Raw genomic sequence first — 20,293 nt, forward strand, 5'->3', positions numbered from 1 at the left:
ATAAACTTGCATGGCTGTGTTGCACATTCCAATGTATTATTATACAATATTCAAAGCATATAGTGAGTTACACTGAAAACTGTCGCTGGTAAAACTTAATTATAGCGTTCAATTTTTTTTTCTACATTAAACTGTACACTATATACATATATCTGGCTTGGTGAATACCTTTGTATGACTGCACACAAAATTATTAATCTTGCAAGTGACAAAACTATGTGCTTGAGTTTAAATATCAAATAAATGTTCTGCGAACAAATGTGTCGCTTTCAATATTCCATGTTGGTGAGAAAGGAGAAAAAAAAAATATATCACACTTATATTTGCATGCAATACACATATGCATAAAATATTGTCACTAAAGCATGCTTTCTAAAATGTTCGAAAGTGCTGTAATTATGTTTTTTATTGCTTGCATGTCCGTTTATTATTCAAAGTGCAAAATTTCATCGTAAAAAAAAATTATGCACTAATTGATGCACTGGTCAATTGACTGATGCTTGTCGCTTCCTTGCAGTATAATGTAAACTTAAATGCATATAAAACTAATTCTTATGCATGACACAAAACTGAAAATGTATATAAGGACTATGGAAAAGTATTGTTTCCCATAATGCATGTTAAATGACCAAATAGATACACATGATAGGAGCTCACATGTGTATGTGTAGAAACACTGTAGCACAATTCTGTAATTATTGTTTGTAACCAGAACTGCTGGTTATAGAATGTATGTTTTCTCTGCTTCCTCTCCTTTCTGGATTGCTTGTCGTCTTGACTGCATTGGGGCAATGTAAAAATGTAATAAATTACCCGTAAATCTTGGGAGATGGGGAAAAGTTGTTGTTTTAACTGCAAACAGTGTGGAGGGGAATTTTATTTAGCTCCATCACTAGGTGTTGTTGATAATGTGTAGTCCGCTATGCTGGGAAATGTATGGTTGTACATCCTTCCTGTAAAAGGTAGTCTCCGTGCAGTAATAAGTAAAAATGTCTGCATGTCTCCCTCAAATTGGTGGTGACGAGTCTCTTCTTGAAATAGTACTTAAAATATCTGCATGTCTCCCTCGTAGAATGATACTCAGTCTTTCTGCCTGGTAATAGTAGACTGCCTGCGGATGTCCGTCATAAAAAATGCCCATGGATGGTGTAGGCATTGCTTGTCCATGGCGTTCCGTATAGACAGGTTAGGTTAAAAGGGAAAAATTATGACAAAGAAAGGAAATTGCAATAGGATGGGTATATATAATTCAAGTACGCATGTACACAAAACCAACTAATTTCCACTGCCTTTTCTTTTAAAATTAAATTAAATTGTCTCATCAAAAATAAAATATGATTAAAATAAATTGATAAAATAATTGCCATAACTCTTTGAAAATAAATAAGGAAAATTTAAGTAAAATATCCAACCGTAATTAAAATATTAATGTCCATGATTAATGTGTTGCCTTAACCTATTAATTATTACTGCGCTGCTCTGAATGAATCTGTTTAAAAAGCTGATAATGTTTATACAAATAATATCCTAGGGTTGCGGTTAATAACACATTCCAAATAACAAAAACTAATATCGACATGGGCAACGGGTTTAGGACTAATTCTTGAAATGAAATGTTCTTACTAATTGATTGATTAAGTTGTTTTAAAGCAAGTTCAAGCGGAGTCCATTGGGGAATAGTGAAATCAGATAAATTCTTGGGAATATTAGGTAGTAACTCAATTTCCTTCATTTTTACTTGTTCGAAAGCTAACATTCTTGTGTGTAAAATTTGTTGATCCACAATAATCTGCGAAAAATCCTGATAATTAAAAAATAAAGATTGGCCTTCGTTAAGCTGAACTGATCTGTGCGTGTTCAAATTATTATTCAAATTCTGAATCACAATAAATTGACCTGAGCCTGATATTAAAATACCATTGCGTGTTCTGATAAACTGAAATAATTTATTGTCAGTAATAGACTTCACTTCAAAATTACAAAATGTAGAATTAATAAACAAAATAAGTGTTGCAAGCATGTTCTAAATGCTACAGGTGGTAACAAATATAGCATCAGGGAATTAAAAAAGTGAAATTCAAATTTTAAAACACAATAAAAATAATGAAAACTATTGTGCCCCAGCAAAATAAAAACGCGCACGAGATACGCGTCACGCGGTGACCATAGATCTATATTAAAGGTACTACTGGGTAATTTGGTATTTACGTGGGTGCAAGACAAAACAGCAAGAGTGGGATATTGTAATTGAGAGTGTGAATGAACTCAACGGAGAAGGCACCGAGTGCTATTCGTTGACGGACCCTTAATTTTGTGTGCGCTTTATATACATATATATATAGGGTGTACATTTATTGCAGGGCTTTGTCTCGCGCTTCTCGTCGACCTTGCTTGTAGACTCCTGCATTCTCGTGCGAGAAGGGCGACACAAAATAGTATTTGTGATATATAGTGTGGGTTTTCACTCTAACTTGAAGTTGCGATCGCCGAACAGCCGCTTCGTCATTAACATCTCGTGCGATCGTGGCTTAACCCCACTATACCATTACAAAAGTTAAGCTTAATGGGAAATTATGTAGGTAATTGCCAGCCTGCAACAATATTATTTACTGTTATCATCAATCATCGTCATCGTGACTAATGAAATTAGAAAGATAAAAGTCAGTAAAAGTAACAAAAATACAATACAACGAAGACAATTTCATTTATCATATTTCAATTGATGTATCTTCTATGATTACAATGGCATTACACTCATTTTCTAATTAAAACAACATATTTTATGATATTTATTTTAATTCTCTTTAATTTTTCAAAAAATATAAAAATAATAAGGTACATTTGATGAAAAGAAAATATATTTTCTTCATTGTTCGATGAAAGGAACTTTGTTCAGGTGGCACCTCTGGCAGTAATTGTATTTCTGTAAAGAGAAATAACATTACTAGTAGATATATATAGTAATATAAAGAGAAGAATTTACATTTATATAGTTTCTATTTAAAAAGTATTCAGGGATTGATATTTTATAATAGTTTCGCCAAGTTCAATTATTTTATATTTATTACTCGTGGCTCGTGAAAATATTTAAAGTAATGTATATTTTTTTATCTTTGCAGTTTTGACTATGGTTACGTTGTCGTTGTTGACTTTTCCCATATTGTATTTATATTTTCTTTAATTCGTACTTTAAACTTGTTTTCTTTGTATTCTTTAAAACTCTACATCATTAAAGAGTTACTGCAATCTCTCCCGGGAATCTATGGAGCAAGTGAACGAAAACAAAACTCTGCGGAAGTAGACTACGCAAGCAATCAATGACAACGCGTGACAGGGGAAGTGCCTTTACTTTCCGTTTACAGGAGCGCGCACTGCTTGCTCCGCCCACTCTATTTCTCTACCGTTATGTGCGGCCTTTCTCCACTGGTTACCCAGACAGAATGTAGATTGATTTGCAAAATTGACATTTTTTTTGCCTCAGTGTACAATTTGATTATAACTTTCGCAAACATTCAAGGAGAATATTTTCTGTAACACCTCTGGCTGTTATGCATTTGTAGCTTGGAAGCGAGTCGCAACTCACAAAACACCCAATCAGCAAGTGAGCCGTTGACGTAATCGAACGTAGCATCTATCGCTGCCCCTCTTGCTCAGGCTCTAGGCTGTCTGTAGGCTCGCTAGCTAGACTCACGCTCTCAGCTGGAGATATTCTCAAAATAATATGTTTCGAGGAAATTAGATAGTAGAGTCACTTAGGGGAATATGCTAATCGGGGTTAAATGTACACCCCCTCGTAGACGAGGCAGCAGGTTTGGAGCTTTTGAAAAGAATATGAAGCCATTCAGGGTTAATTTCATGAGGTAAGAAGATAATTTTTTGGACGTTGCTGTATTAACAGTGTGCAATAATATTCCCAAGAGAGAAAGAAACTGAATTATCTTTGGTGTAAAGATCAAAAGTGAGGGAAACATATCTGCAGAGTCAAACTGCAGCATGGTGCTCAGAGTTGCCAACCCATCGATTCAATTTTCTGCTTGTACCTGTGGGGTGATATGCCAAATAAATTAAGTACAATATGCCGATGGGCATTATTATGAGAAGAAATGACCACAATGTGACTGGATCCAGTGTAATCGTTGTAGTATGTGGATGCATGAAATATGTATCAAATTCACGTCCATGTGCCCAAAGTGCAATGCAATTTCTGACAAATGTAAACAGTAAAAAAGACTATGATAAATTCAAAATAAATGTTGTTAAAAACGCTATGCTTGTCTGTACAAATGATGTTCTGTTTACGAAACAAACGTTAATAATCTTCCAGTTAATTCTGTGTATTATTTTCCTTTTAAGTCAAGTATTATAACAATTGTTTCTTGTATTGGGCATTTTACCCCTAATGGGTTAGGCATTTTACCCTGAACACGGGGTGATTTGCCCAAATTGACGTTCATCTGTTTATTTTTCTATGGTTCTTTTGCTATAAGACTTACAGTAATAAAACGCATAGGTAACAACAACAAAACATGTAGCTTTCATTTGACATGCTATTCATTGCGACACTCCTTCATTTAGAAAAGCTATAAACCGCCAAAAAAAAGTTGGGCGTATTCCCCCGAGTGACTCTATAATAAATCTCATGAATACAAACATTTATATACTGCCGGGATATATTCAATAATATTTCAGAATTTTGAGGAGCTTGCTTTCAGGTAAATAGCTGGCACACCCTTACTTGCTAGGTACCATAATTAAAGTACCCTTCCCTATACAGAGCCCTCTAAAGCCCTTTTGAAGCATCGGGTTGCGGTGAAACTTGGTGTAGACGCTGTGGAGACCATGGGAAAGTGAATGCTGGCGAAAAATATAGTTCAAATTTTCACCACCAGGTGGAAATGTGGCTCTAAAATCCGGTACAGAGTGGACGACCTCCCGCTGTTGAATTATTAATCACGATGACTTACGCTTCCAAAGGGTCTTTTACGTTGACGTGGCTCACATTGAAGACTTTTGTACAGACATGAAACTAAAAATAAAGTTGAATGACCGATTTGTGGTTGTTGTTATTTCAGCGCCACATTTCCACCTGCTGGCGAATATTAGAACTATCTTTTTCTTTATTAATAAACTTCAATTTTCTGTCATTTTTGTTAATTTGGTTGGGAGATTAAATTAATGATTGTGACCATACATATCTAGTTTCAGAAACGAATTATGCTCAATTGCAACAATGGTGGTCTGTAGAGTATAAAATAACACAGGACACTATTTTGATCACATTGTAAACGGGTCTTCCTTGTAAAAATTCAAGAAAAGTTTTTACCTGTGGATGCTTAGAAACCAGCAGCTCCGCCGTAACCTCCTCCGTAACTTCCACCGTAACCACCGTAGCTTCCACCGTAACCAGCGTAGCTTCCACCGTAACCGCCGTAGCTTCCAAGTCCACCACCGTAACTGCCGAACCCTCCACCGTAAGATCCAACCTCGCTCACACCGTAACCGTCCTTGCCCTTGTGGACAAAATATGGTACGGGTTTTGGAACAGCGACGGGGTGAGGTACGGGTACAGCGTGCGGAATGGGTACTGGTACAGGCTTGTGGACTGGAATGTGGACCGGGGTCGGTACAGGCTTGGGTACAGGATGGGGAACTGGGTACGGCACCACCTTCTCAACCGTGTAGGGTACAGGCTTGTCCACGGGTACCGGGTATGGCTTTGGGATGTGGACTGGGTATCGGCGTACGACTTGGACGGGCACTGGTTCGTATACTGGTACGTGCTTCACCACTTCGTAAGGTACTGGTTTTGGAAAGGGTACTGGTATTTTCTTGGTGATCACATGGACTGGTGTGTGCTTGTAGCTGTCATATCCTCCAAGATGGTTCCCGCCATATCCACCACCATAGTCGCCAAAGTCCTGTGCCGTGGTCAGCACCACGGAGGTCATGCATATAATGGATACCTGCGGGAACATCAATACATTATAAACAAGGTGGTATTAACGAGTTTCTAACGTTAATAGTTGAACAACATACTGGTTCCTAAGCAGCTGTAGGTTTTTCTACTCTTACAGCGAACGCTCTACAAGCTGGCAAGGGGAGCGGGGAAGCGACAAATCCAGCGCGATAAGAAACGCAGCAGCCTGTAGAACGAGGTGCACGTAGTACTTCCTACCGCCGCGTCGTAACTCTCGGCGCCACCGCTGTTGTCTGATTGGTCTGCGGCGTAAGCCCCGCTCCCCACTTCCCTTGCCAGCATGAGGTCCGGCCGCCGTAACAGTAGACAAATCCTATAGCTCCCTAGTGCCGTATGCACAGTCTCAGTGGCGTAGGAACGGGGGTACATTGTGCCCCAAAATTTTTAAAAGGAGTGCAGTACCCAGCTGAAGCCTTCGATCCGAATTGTACCCCCTTCAAAAATAAGACACGCGCAAGATACTGCCATTCAAAGAACCTTGTTTAAATAAATAAAAACAAAAAAATATTTATTGTCTGTGTTATCATCCTAACCAAAAGAGCATACTTTGTTTTCAAGAAAATTCTCTGATATGTATGCTTTAATTTGGTTTGGAAGAAACTCACTTCCCATATTATGAGAAATTCGAAAGTACTAGTACAGTTGTGCATATTTTTGGCTTCACTGGGAATATTTCTGCATTTTTCTGACATATTTTCCCTTTTTATGATATAATTACCTACATATTTTACAGTTTTATAAGACGTAATATTCCGGGCCCTACTGATAACTAACAAATGACGTGTAGAATGTATTGGAGTAGAGCAGATATAGGTTGGAACACACTTACTGGGTAATTCAATGCTATGCACGAGACATCAAGTTATTGTTCATAGTTTCCAAGACACATTTCACAGTTGTAACTTTGGCAAATCTTTCAGAAGGGTGAAACATGTGCATTACTACCAAAACGCATGTGGAAATGTCTTTGCACCATTACGCCATCTACTGGTCATAGCAATTTTGCAACACTGGCGATCCTGGCGGAACAGCGGCAAAGCAGCATAAGCTCGCTAAGTGGTAATAAAGCTTCCAGAGCTTTTCTTTATATTAAGGCCTTGTCTGATTTTCTATCATAAATAGTAACGTCATAATAGATGTCTAAAGTTGAATTAATTTGGAATTACCCTGTATAAGATCATTGCCCCTGAGATATGGACCACAGAAAGATTAATATCCTAATGTGATTACTTCATAGCGGAAACAACTTACCAGTACTCTCATGGTGGTGGTTCTTTGTGTCCAAGGATGCAGAATGCCATACTGGGAACAAGAAATCAATGTTTATATAGAAAAGTAATAGTATTGCTCGAAAAAAAGAACCCTTTCGCCAAATTCATCTAATTAATATCCTTCGGTCTCCTTTCTCCCCCGTTTACAGTGATTGGAGACTGCTGTAACAGTTTCTGAAAGTCCAAACAGGTGACGGGCGCATTGCGGCGTGCGTAAAAATGCGAAAGGCTGTATAGCAGATGTGTTTCCCTGCAGTCTTTCTGATGCTTTTGCTTCTCAGAGTTTGTTACGTAACGATAAATGCTGTTATATAATTTTATTCAGTTCTGTCTGTAAGGAGTAGTGTACAGATATGCACTTCCAAGTTTCATATTAGTGCAAGTTATGGCTTTGCTTTATGATCAAGAGGTTCAGGGTACGAATCCCGGCATCTCAAGTGCCCATTGTGACTGATAGTGAGGTGGTATCAAATTTGATTTTGGTTTAAGCCCATTTTTCCACAGAAGGGCCAATCGGGAGTAGACCTACGGTTTAGATTGCGATAAGAACCATTATGTGCCTTCTCCAGGTATCGAATCCGAGACGCCTTGATTACAAGGCGACGACGTTACACCACTTCTCAGTGCTGTCCAGTGATGTGCGTCTACGCGTAAACAACGATAGTCTACTTTTTACACGTAGACTATTTTATACACGTAGATAACGTAATCTATGTAAACAACATGGCGAAAGTTGATAACTTAGCAAAGGGCGCCGTGGAATTGAAATAAAATTATAGTGCATGTCAGTTGCTGATGTGTGAGGAGAACTTTTCATACTCTTTCCTCCAAATTCAAACAATTTCTCACCTTGGAAGAAACCTAATATAGGAAATATTCTAGTGTTTTATGGGAAAAAGATCACTCTTGCCTTACGACTGCCATCTGTTGTTGTTTTCTGCATACTATTATCTTCTTCCATAGTTGATAATAGAAGAGAAGAGAGATTTTGTTGTAAATAGGATTCTTTTCATTTCGTTAGGAACCAGTATAGTTGAAAATTTCACTTTCCTTTCATGAAACACTTGAAAATTAATTTTAATGCACTTTAGATTGTCTACGTAATATATGTAAACTACAACCCAATGTAATCTACGCGAAGATTACGTTTAGACAACGCATGTAGACGTAAACTTATAGTCTACGGCATCACTGGCTGTGACGCTAGTAACCACGTGGAGTATTTGTTTCAAGTCCAGTTAATACACAGAAAGGCTAAACGGGACTGGACCTACAGCTTAAACTGGGATCCGAACCACTATGTGCCAACACCGGGTATCGAACCTGGGACCTCCTGATTACAAGGCGAATACACTACCACTGTGCCATCGGGGAGGCCCAATAGGGACTTGGATATTCATAAGCTGAAACAAACAATATTTTAGTTATACCACAAAAAATTCCACTCTCCTACTTATTTTGACATAAATTTCGTAGGTAAAACCGCTGCTTGTAAACAAATATTTAAAAATCTTCACGAGAAGTAAGCGACGCATAATGTATCCGTTCTATCAATTTTATTTTGTTGTTATTATTATCATAATTATTTTTTATTACTTATGGGATGCTTGATTAGCATGCGAGGATCCTTCTTGATGTGTGTTTCTAGATGTATACTTCTTGAATGTGTGTGTTTTCATGTATTTTACGCACTTTTATGAATTTGACGCCTTTCACTTGTATTTTAAATGTCAATTATAAGAGCATTTTTTATGCGTAAATGCCAACCCTGACATCTATACGCTTCCTGCGGCGACAAGCTGAATTATACAGGGCGTTTCCGTGAACTTGAATCAATCTTTCAGGCTGGATGGAGACTGACCCATGTACCAATGTGAGATAAGGAACCCTGGTCCGGAAATGCGTCATGAGAAAGTTATAAGGCAAAACTAGTTGGGGCTCCCTATGACATTGGAATAAGACATCTGAAAGATCCGGGTTGTAGATTTAATACGCACATTACTGCAGCTTATCGTAGCACTCTTTGCAGTAGTTTTTCAAAGGTGCAGCGTCCAGCGTCGATGCAGGCACATCAGTATCGCAAGAAGATCTGTCGCATTCGTTCTAACATACCTGGAGTTGATCTGATGACATCACAGGCAGCAAAAATTCTTGCCAGCAGGTCCTCCTCACCAGGGGGGGCCAATTGCTTGTTTGCCTCGTGATGACGAAACGACGGTAATTGGTGAATTTAACCATTGAAACGAAATCCAAATCTATACGCTAGTGTTGCAATATGCAGATAGGGAATAATGTCAGAAGCTCAACACGCGAAAGCGAGTGCACAAATGCACATTTCATGATGTAAGATGTTTTCTCCTCTAAAAGCTACATGTACAGTTTATAGCTTCAGATAAATTGAATATACTGACGGTAGCTACGCCCGGTGTTTAAAACGAGCAATAAAACTTTGTTTCAATATGGTACAATATAAACACAATGTAATTTGATGGAGTTTAGTAAGTCACACTATGAATTGCTTGAGCCGCGGTGCATATACATTTTATCTGTGGTCCATGGGCTCGTAACTTAAAGTTGCCTTTTGAGAGCGCTGCTGTCTACCGCATCTTCTTTTGCACAGGCTCTGATAAACATTCCTATACTTAGAGATTGTTCTTGTTCCAGTGTTTACTATCTGCATATTGCAACACTATCGCTCGGTCCTTAACGTGGCTTGACATTCAAGCGATGCATTCACTTTACCGCTAACAGATCATTGCACACAAAGCGTAACCATGTTTACGGGACCGGGCTGCCCTACCGGTGTCTGTAGACAACACTTTTGATATAATCCCCACAAGCAAAAATCGAGTGTGGGCAGATCAGGCGAACGAGCTGGCCAAGGAACAGGACCTCCTTGTTCTATCAGCCGTTGACGCCGGAGACCGCAATTTTGGATTAAATCTAATCGTACTAATTATGTATCATCTTTCAGTTGTATTATTGCACTGTCCTAGGCAGCCCCATCTAGTTTTGGAATTTTCGAACCAGTGATCCTCATCTCATATTGGTACTTTGGTCAGTCTCCATCCACCCTGTCAGTCTAATTCAGGGAAACACCCTGTATATTTAAAAACTTGAGACAATACAGAGATTTGCCCTTCGAAACCGAGATAAGAAACTGGCGGGTGTTTATAAATCGAAACAAGACTTAAACGAGACGAGCATTTACTCGTTCTACCCAACCACTAACGTACGCAGAGGGGGGGCTGATGGGGCTGCAGACCCCTCCAAAATTTTGAGAAAATCTACATTTTCAAAGAAACTCCATGAAAAACTGGGTCAAAACCACTGTGTGCCATTTTCAGAATAGAAAGTTCTGAAATACGAAACATCTTATTGTGTGTACTGTCCACCTTTTCAAATCTAGCCCCTCCCGAAACAAACCATGTACCCAACAAGACCGAAATGCCACAGAAAGAGTATGACAATCAACCATGATAGTTTCTTCGTCAAGCTGTTCTTGAAGGAATTCCACTTGCTTATAAAAGGACAAATCGCTACCACATTCGTGATGCTAACGGCAACATGTACGGTATTCATATCTTTCTCACGAAAAACATTGGTTTCAACATTGTTCCTGCGCACAGAACACGAAATGCATCACATAAAGACTGATGAAATTTTGCCTCATCAATTGCCACAGTTCAACGTGGAATTTTCGTCCCATTAAAATGAACGTGTCTCATCTTCACCAATAATGCATTTTTAGTGCATTTCAGGGAACAGAATCTGATGAAAATACCTTACATGTATCTCTCTCTGAATTTTGATGCACCAATGGTACATCACTAGGAATTTTTATGCACTTTAATATTATTGATTTTGCTTTATTTTACTTCGCTTTTTGTGCCACTTTTGGTAAAGTTCCGAAGATGGGGATGAGTGATGATATGATTGAATGGACACTCGCAAATATCAATAGCTTTTTTATTTCTTTAAATAGCAAGCCCCCGTGGCGGAGTGGTTAGCACATCGCGCTACGACACCAGCGGCCAGAGGGTTCGAATTCTGGCCTGTATGTGTAGATTCATCAATTTCATCATACCATCACTCATCCCCATCTTCGCAAAATAGCCAAAAGTGACATAAGAAGCAAAGTAAGATAAACCAAATCAATCAATCAGTTTCTTTAAAAAGTAACATCTGTAGAAAATCTATTGTGTGTGTATTTTTTTTTAATTTAACAACTTTCAAAACATGTATTACGAAACTAAAACTAATACATTATGTTGTTTCTAAAATACTCGACTCTCTTTAGTCTTTCTCTTGGAAAATGGTATCTATTTTGAAAATCATCTAAACCTGAAATGTTTACCAAAGAAAATTTTGAGCTAATACTAACGATCACCATCAAACGCAAGCAAAGAAATTCCTAGAACAAACACGTCTTACTGACTTCTATTGTAGACCCAGGACGCTTTATGTTTTAATGTTTTCCAAAATTGTTGTTTTTCTGTAAATTGTTTTAAGAATGAATCATAACTCCAGAAATGGTAAGTCCAAAGAACTCAATCTTTAGTCACTTACAAGGCAAAGAACTGGATAATGACTAGAGAGTAACTATGAATAATATTGATATATTAAGTCGGAACTTCCTCCTGCAAATTTATGAAGATAATATGGTAAAGATTTCTGATAAAAGCGAGAAATGTCGTCAAGTAGTGTTGTACAAAATGGGTTGTCTGTAAGTATCTTCAACAGATGGGTTTCATGTGACATCAGGATATGCACACCCGCCATGTTTGCAGCCAATTTTAATTGTTGTTTGGAAGGAAATATATCCAACGCGTAGTGTTTGTTACATCTCCATGAACTGCATTTGTTTTAAATCACGAATGCCTGTGTTATTATCTTCTGCCCGCCACTTGAATTCAGTATGCTTACAAAAACTGGCCTCAATCATGGCTGCTCGAAGCCACAATGCAACAGTTTGTGACGTAGATGAAACACGCCTATTATCGCGTAGTCAACGCAGCAGTTGCTTCAAACGTAATTGTATTCTTCTTACTTGCTCTGTTTGGTGTATGAACTAACCACACGATTGTTTTTATTTTTTGTAAATATTTTGGACTTTTACTACTTTCCATTTCTGATACACTCGTTCATTTTTCTGATAAGAGTATCTAACTGATCTCATAAAAATCTATAACATTCCTGCACACCTACCAATTTTGTCTAAATTCCACTAATCAATCTGACGTCATCTTTCATCAGTAAATACCCTGATCGACCAACCTGTATGTCCTTATCTTGATTATGCGCGTAGATCTGGCAACATGACACTTGGTTGCCATGACAAATGGTGCTGCCATCTGTTATCGAAAAATTACAGCAAAATCACCTTTAGTACGCCCTTAAGAAAATAATGTAAAACACTAATTTGTCCGTTCTCTCGCGATAATATTTTTAAAAAGCAAGATAATGCTTTATATTGCTAAAAATGCACTATGAAATCCATGAACATTATATTCCACAATGTACCTTCCAAAAAAATGCAAATGCATAAGAAATCCAGCCTTCATTATACATGGTGTCCGGGCTAGAGATATACAAAAACAACTACTTATAATGCGAGAACTACTCCTTGTATTGTCTCGTAGTGAAACTCAGTTGATAGAACATCGATCCAAGATTTCAGTAGTCGACGTGCTGTTGAGCCACGCATGCGCAGAAACTGCCTGGCCACCTAGATCCCCAGAATTGAACCATTAGATTTTCTTGCATGGAGCTTCATTTAAGATGGTGTGTACAAGAGGAAACTTCACGATTTGTGTTCAGCGTATCGTTGCGCTAATAACACTTGGCACGAGCTTAAGTATAGTTTGAATATCTATCAAGCTCCCATCGAAGTTTACCAGCATGCTTAAAAACCTTCTGATTTACTTTGTACAAAACCGGGTCAAGAAAGTTAATAAACTTTGCAGATGCTAAATAACATGTGTGTATTTTTGTATACCTATAGCCCGGATACCCTGCATATAGCGGTGGTAACTCATGCGTAAATAATCAGTCTTAGATACCGTCCAATAATTGCATTCGCTGAGTCTAACGTAAACCGACATCATTCTCTCCCTAATGTCATATGTAGAGCACTTTTATGTAATTTTAGATTTTAGTCCAACTTATTTTGTTAAGGAATTTTCCACATCTATATTGTGGTTTTGCTAGACATACATATTTTCGTAATATTCGAATTCTATTTATGGCAATCTTCGTGGCAGAGTGGTTAGCATAGCGCTCTACGACTCAATGGCTCCTGAGTTCACTGGTCATGGGTGATCTGTGTGTGTGTCTCTTCATAAATTTCGTGATGAAAATTTGAAAATTTGAACTTCTTTCATCAGCTTTCGCGTCCCTATGGTCTCTATAGCCTCTATATCAAGTTTCACCCCAATCTATTTCTTTAATCGGCCTCCAGAGGGCACTGAGTAGGGAAGAAATAATTTTAAGCGCCACATTTTCACCTGATGTTAAAAATTTGAACTATTTTTTTCCATCAGCATTCGTTTCACCATGGTCTCCGTAGCATCTATATCAAGTTTCACCCCAATCTGTATCTCCAACCGACCTCCAGAGGGCACTAAGTAGAGAAAGTTTAAATTTAAACGCCACATTTTCACCTGGTGTTAAAAATTTGAACTATATTTTTCCATCAGCATTCGTTTCACCATGGTCTCCATCGCCTCTATATCAAGTTTCACCCCAATCTGTATCCCCAACCGGCCTCCAGAGGGCACTGAGTAGGGAAAGTTTAAATTTAAGCGCCACATTTTCACCTGGTGTTAAAAATTTGAACTATTTATTTTTCATCAGCATTCGCTTCCCCATGGTCTCCATAGCCTATATATCAAGTTTCACCCCAATCCGTTTCTTCGACCGTGTTCCAGGGACTCTGTATTGAACTATAATCCACCAGCATTCGCTTTCCGATGGTCTCCATAGCCTTCATGCCAAGTTTAAGCGCAATCTGTCGCTTCGAAAGGTCTCCAGAGGGGCTCTTAGTATAGCAACTTTAATTGCGACTACCCTTTATATGTACAACGTTTGTGTTTATCTTTGAGCGTACTCTTCATGATCCAACAGTCCGAGTGTAGACACAGTCTTAATGGGTCCTAACTTGAAGATGATAAAATCCAGTGGCTTAATTTTGGTTTATTTCCTGCAGATTGATCAAAGATGATCATTTTTATTACTATTTTCATAGCGCGAGTTTTGTGAGATTTGAACCTAATAACAATTGGTGGTACCTTGCATTTGCCAGAGTCAAAGTGAAGCATATTTAGACAAATTCAAGAATTATAGATAATACACCTTTTCCTGCTCCCACAAAAATTGGCAATAATTAGGCTGGAGAGTTCAATGAACTAACCGATCTATAGCAAATTCAAGAATTATACTTATCCACGAAGTACATTAATTTGTTATGACAAAATCTTATTATGGTAGTTGCATAATTTAACGCAATAGAATGCAGAATATTTACTTTGCTTTACTACCGTTGGTTTAATTTTAATAACATTGACTCCATGTGTATTGAGCAGTATGCGTGCTAAATTTTTCGTTCTGGGGAATACCCACTCATTCCTTTTGCCAGTTAATTTTGCGTCTCAACGACTCTCCAGCACATTTCATTAATCTGGACACGCTTGTCTGGTGAAAGTAAATTGCCAAATTTCAGTTTTCAGTTTCTGTTTCTGGCTGGTTTCATTTGGCCCACCCAGTGGGGCAAGTGCGTCCACATGCAGACTTGATTTATTTCAATTTTTTAACAGAGAAGTTAATTATTTTCTTGTATTTGAACTAAATAAAAATGTTCATAACTGTTCTACGTGTATTCTGGTAAAATTTTGTTTCTTTTCTAATAAATAATTTGCACACTATGACATTTCATTTCTTAAGGGGATTGATTGATTTGCTTTAATCTTACTTCGCTTTTTATGCCACTTTTGGCTAATCTACGAAGATGGGTATGAGTGATGATATGATGAAATTGATGAATGGACACTCACAAACATCTATGCCCAGGCCGGGATTCGAACCCAGGACCCCTGGCGTCGTAGCGCGATGTGCTAACCACTCCGCCACGGAGGCCGGAATTTCTTAAGGGGGGACTCACCTGCCCCACTCTCCCCTACTTACAAACATTTTAAAATATGGCTACTGGAAAGATTCTTTAATGAACTAATGATGCATTCACCATGATTGTAATATCAACTCCAATATTATTCCGGCATCTTTTTTTTGTACTAATGTAGAGAATTGTTATAACAATACTGTGCACACTATCCTACTATCACTTCGCTCGCTCGTACTCGCTCGAGTCTACTACGCTCGATCATTTTAATGTGACACTAATCGTATACACATGTGTAAAATATCCTGGCAGTTTCAGTCCACAATCATCTGTTTCATTTACATATATAACCTTATTGGTAAGAGACTAAATTACATTTTAACATGGAGATGATGACTCTGTTCACTTAAGTTTCAATTTCACTGCATTTTTCACTTAACAGTCCATACCTGAGGGCCCACTATCACAGACAAATTACGGTTATACGTGTACCAAGCGTTTACCGCTCGTTTTGCCTGTTGGAGCGTTATTCGCTCGAGACGCTATCTAGCGTGGCCCGTGCGAACTATTTGGCGCTAGAGCGAAACCCTCTCCCTGCAGCACGCCTCGATTGCTCTTTTTGGGCACTACATAGATTTCAATTGAGATGTTGATAAGCTGCTACATTTTTGCTGTATTCAATCTCAATAATACGGGAACTTTGCCGTACTAGATGGTGCTTAAATTTCAGTTGAAACTTAGGTTTATCTCAGAGCTGTCTATAATTTCTCATAGGGGTAAGGGATAGACAAACGGAGAATGTAGAAAGTAGGGTGAGAGTAGTGTGTGTAGAGAAAGAGAGAGAGACGAAGGGAATATAGAGAGATTGAATCGTTGTTTTAAGTCCACTTTATACAGAGATAAGCTCATCGGGACTGGACCTACAGTTTAAAGTGGGATCCGAACCGCAGGGTCTCCACCGCGTATCGAACTCGATTGGAGAGAGACAGGATAGAATGATAATGAGTGCAGAGAGAGAGAGAGAGAGAGAGAGGGGCAAACCTATATCTAGAGAGTACAGATAGGGAGGGTAGAATACGAGTAGGTACGTGGATCAATAGGTAATGAGAGTGGGGAGTAGAGAGATGGAGAGAATAGAGTAAGTTGAGTGTAGAGAGATATAGACAGGATAGAATGATAGAGAGAGACTTTTGAGTTTCTCTTATAATCCAGTTTACTCACAGGTAGGCTAATTGTAACTGGACCTACAGTTTAAAGTGGGATCCGAACCATTACGTGCCTCCACCGCGTATCTCACACGGAACCCCTTGATTACAAGTAGATAACGTTAGAACTACGCATCGGGGATACCTAATAATAGAAAGAGGGGAACATATATGGATGGAGGGAGTGGAGATAGAATAGAAATAGGGTGACAGAGTAAATAGAACGAGAAACAGAGATGTTAGATTGAGGGCAGAGAGAGAAAAATAAATTTCTTATTCTAGTTTCAAATTACAAATGTCTGAACAATAACGAAATCAATACAAAAATATCCTCATCATGTAAAAACAAATTCTAAACTAATTTATTTTATAACATTTAGAACATCAGCTCAGTTCCTCTAAAAGGAAAACATTGTTGAAAATTAATTGGAGAAAAAAATCAAAGGTACTCTCAAACTCTCAAATCACAGCCACCATTTTATTGTATCGTGTACAAAATCTCACAACATTACAATGCAATTTCACAAACATTAAAATAATTTATCTTTTTTTGTATAGGAAGCTGCCTTAACGTTCAACCATGAAAGGCACCGTAACCAGGTTCAGCTGCAATATAGTTCCCGGTTTGACCTTGACTCAAGACTGGAACTGACTTATGAACCGCGACTGGCACTGGTACTGGCTTGGGATTCTGAACTGGAACTGCCTTTTGGACTGCACCTCCACCAGGATTCTGTACCGCAACTGGCTTGGCTACAAGGTAGGTGACTGGATTGTATACTTGTTTCCCTGCAGGTGGAGGCAATGGTTGGCGAAGATGAAACGGATAAGAATTGTCTACTGGGACCGCAATGAAATGATGAACCAGTTGTTGAATCGGTACAGGAATATTATGCGGGACAATGACTCCATTTGGTCCATGTCCACTTTGAATATATCCGAGTTCATATCCAATATTCCCTGGAGCATATCCCGCGTGTCCTTCGTAACTTACAGGAAGGAATCCATATCCGAATTCTAGCAATCCTCTCTTATCCTTTGTCTCTTCTTTCTTGTCTTTGGTGATATCTTTTGTTGATTCTTCCTCTGCCCTGGAGTATAGGCAGAGCGCCAGGATGAAAGCGAACCTCTGAAAATATAAGAATTTGATTTCAGTAACATTTATGTGCAATGCACAATATCTCTCAATTCTGTTTTTGTTTACTCTCAACTATGATCGTATTTAGACAACAAAGGTAGTTGTACAGTCATTTGGTCCGTGAATAGTGTTCATATGCACTGGAGGGGTAGGTACAATGGGTTATAATATAACTGTGTTCTTTTAGAAGCAATCTCGAAAATGTTGCATGATTTCCGTTTCTTTAAAATTGAGGGGCAGGCATTACATATCCTCAAAGGGTAGTTCCTTGTCGTGCTTCCTTCCAAATTTGGTCCATCCAGCGTCCATAGAGCCGACGCTAGAAGCGATTCCGAATGTTTCCCCCCTAAGTTGGCAGCACTGTCCATCTTATAAATTTCCCCGCCAAGAAATATCAGCTTTTTTTGCAACGAAACTTTGTACAAAAGTAGGAATGTATGTATCACTGCTACTAACTGCATTTTAAATTCACTTTGGTCTATTGTGGTAGCAACAGTGTGTCGAATACATTTTCTTTTAAATAAAATCAATTTTCATCTTCTTAATAACCCCCGATAAAAGCACTGTCATTCCGAAAGAAAGCAAAACCGATATAATCTCGCTACGACAACTTGTTCTGGAGCTCTCGCGGCAAATTTGAAAACCGAGCTTGAAATATTACGGCCGAAAAACGATAGACACACGCGCGATGATCCATCCGCTGAAAGAACGAAACACATTGAGTGCTAGAGCATCAATTGGGATTCAATTTGACAATAAAAACTAGTCTGGGGAAATGGCGTTCTCTCGTGAACGTTCCTTCATCCAATTTCATCTCGCCATCGGCCTTAAGCTGGACGCCAACTGGCGTGGCGAAGTAACAGATAGGTGTAAAGAAAGAGGAAGACAGATAGATGAAGGTTTAAGCAAAGAGAGAACAAGATAAAGATGGAGAAAGAGCTAAATGTGGAAAGATAGAGAGAGGTAAAAGTGGAAAGAAATAAAGGATTCATGATGAGAGAAAGAAAAATGGGAGAGAGAGAGAGAGAGAGAGAGAGAGAGAATCGTGAAGATAGATAAAGGTGGAAGGAGATACAGAGAGAGAAAGAGTTAAATGTGGAAGCAAAGAAAGATAGAGGTGGAAAAAGATAAGATGTGAAAACAGAGAGAAAGAGATATATAGATGAAACAAAGAGAAAGATAAAAGTGGAAGGAACGAGAAAGAGAAGAAATGTAGAAAATGAGAGAGGTGGGAAGAAAGAAAGTAATGTGGGAAGGAAGGAAGAGAAAGAGGAAAAGAGAGATAGTAATGTAAAGATATAAGTTTGAGTTTTAATTCCATTTTATAGAACTGGTCCCACAGTTAAAGAGCCACTGTGCTTTCGACGATGTTACCTCCACGCCATCGGGAAGTCCACAAAAATTGAATAAATGTGGAGAGAAAAAATGCGTAGAGAAAGATAAAGATGGAAAGCAAAAGATAGAGAATGATCATCATAGCTGCCTTGGCCAGGATAACAGAGACATCGAAATCTTGAAACCTCTTGAACAAAATTCTGAAGGGACTCCACTGGCCCATGAACGTTTTAATATTGCCATTATTAAAAACTGACACAAACATGTCTAATCTTCGAACGCCGTGTCACAGGTGTTGTCGCTATGGCCAGGATGAGACGAGTGCCACATTTGTGTTTTCGACTTTTGGAACATACTGTATCTCAGGTAATGTTCGGAAACACATGTTTTCAGTGCTTTCCGAGCATCGAAGCATCCTATTAGTAAAGTTGAATAATATTCTGGCTATATTTGGGGAGGGGGCTTTCCGACCGAAAAAGCACTGCTTTTGGATTAAAAATTATGTTTTCTTCGAAAGTATCATCAGCAAGTGCGTTATTCTTGCAACGATGATGAGTCGATGCCAGGAGTCCCGGGTTCAAATCCTGGCCTGGGCATGGATGTTTATGAGTGTCCATTCATCAATTTCATCACTCATCCCCATCTTCGCAAATTATCCAAAAGCGGCACAAGATGCGAAGTAAAATAAAGCAAATGAATACAATAAAATACAATACAATTGCCACGATGATGAGACATCTATCAGGCATACAGGTACCGTTTTGAACCCTCACGTCCCGTCTTTGCCTACTTCGGGGCCCAACGAATTTTAATTTCGTACAAAAAAAAGAAGAAGATTTTTCACTTTCGTCTTCTTGTTATATTTAATAAAACAAAATCTGTGTTTCGACTTGACACTTGTAGACTAGTCTGTACTGATGAAAACAAGATATAATTTGTAACTCGAGCAATAGTTTCCGAAAAAATACTTTTTAAAAACCTTTAAAACGTTTAAATATCCCACCAAAAAGAAGCACGGGTTTTACATTTAGAATATTTTTCCTCCGAACGCATCAGCAATAAGTGCGAAATTCTAGTCACGAGATTGGAATTTTAAAATAAATCAAATAAATAACCAGGGAATATGCAGGTACTGTTTTAAACCCTCGCGCCCAAGCGTTGCTTATGCTATGTCCTGGAGAGGGTAGCATCAATCTGGCTTAGGCCAGGGTAAAGCATGATACACTCAGTTTATCTCTTCAGATTACATTC

At 38.5% G+C, this 20,293-nt stretch overlaps 1 protein-coding gene across 1 annotated transcript in view; it reads right to left on the bottom strand.

Annotated features, from left to right (window-relative positions):
* Nucleotides 1–2,778: 2,778 nt before the first annotated feature.
* Nucleotides 2,779–20,293, bottom strand: part of LOC145980859 (uncharacterized) — a 69,139-nt gene continuing 51,624 nt past the window's right edge. Inside the window, exons 5-8 of the mRNA XM_083113942.1 lie at nt 17,223–17,698; nt 7,229–7,298; nt 5,324–5,963; nt 2,779–2,923 (exon numbers count right to left, since the gene is read on the bottom strand). Coding sequence (XP_082970068.1) covers nt 5,334–5,963; nt 7,229–7,298; nt 17,223–17,698 — 1,176 coding nt within the window. The 3' untranslated portion in view covers nt 2,779–2,923; nt 5,324–5,333. The remainder of the gene's footprint in view (nt 2,924–5,323; nt 5,964–7,228; nt 7,299–17,222; nt 17,699–20,293) is intronic.

Source organism: Lepisma saccharinum, chromosome 28, assembly GCF_977018435.1.
Source record: "Lepisma saccharinum chromosome 28, izLepSacc3.1, whole genome shotgun sequence".
Taxonomy (NCBI): domain Eukaryota; kingdom Metazoa; phylum Arthropoda; class Insecta; order Zygentoma; family Lepismatidae; genus Lepisma; species Lepisma saccharinum.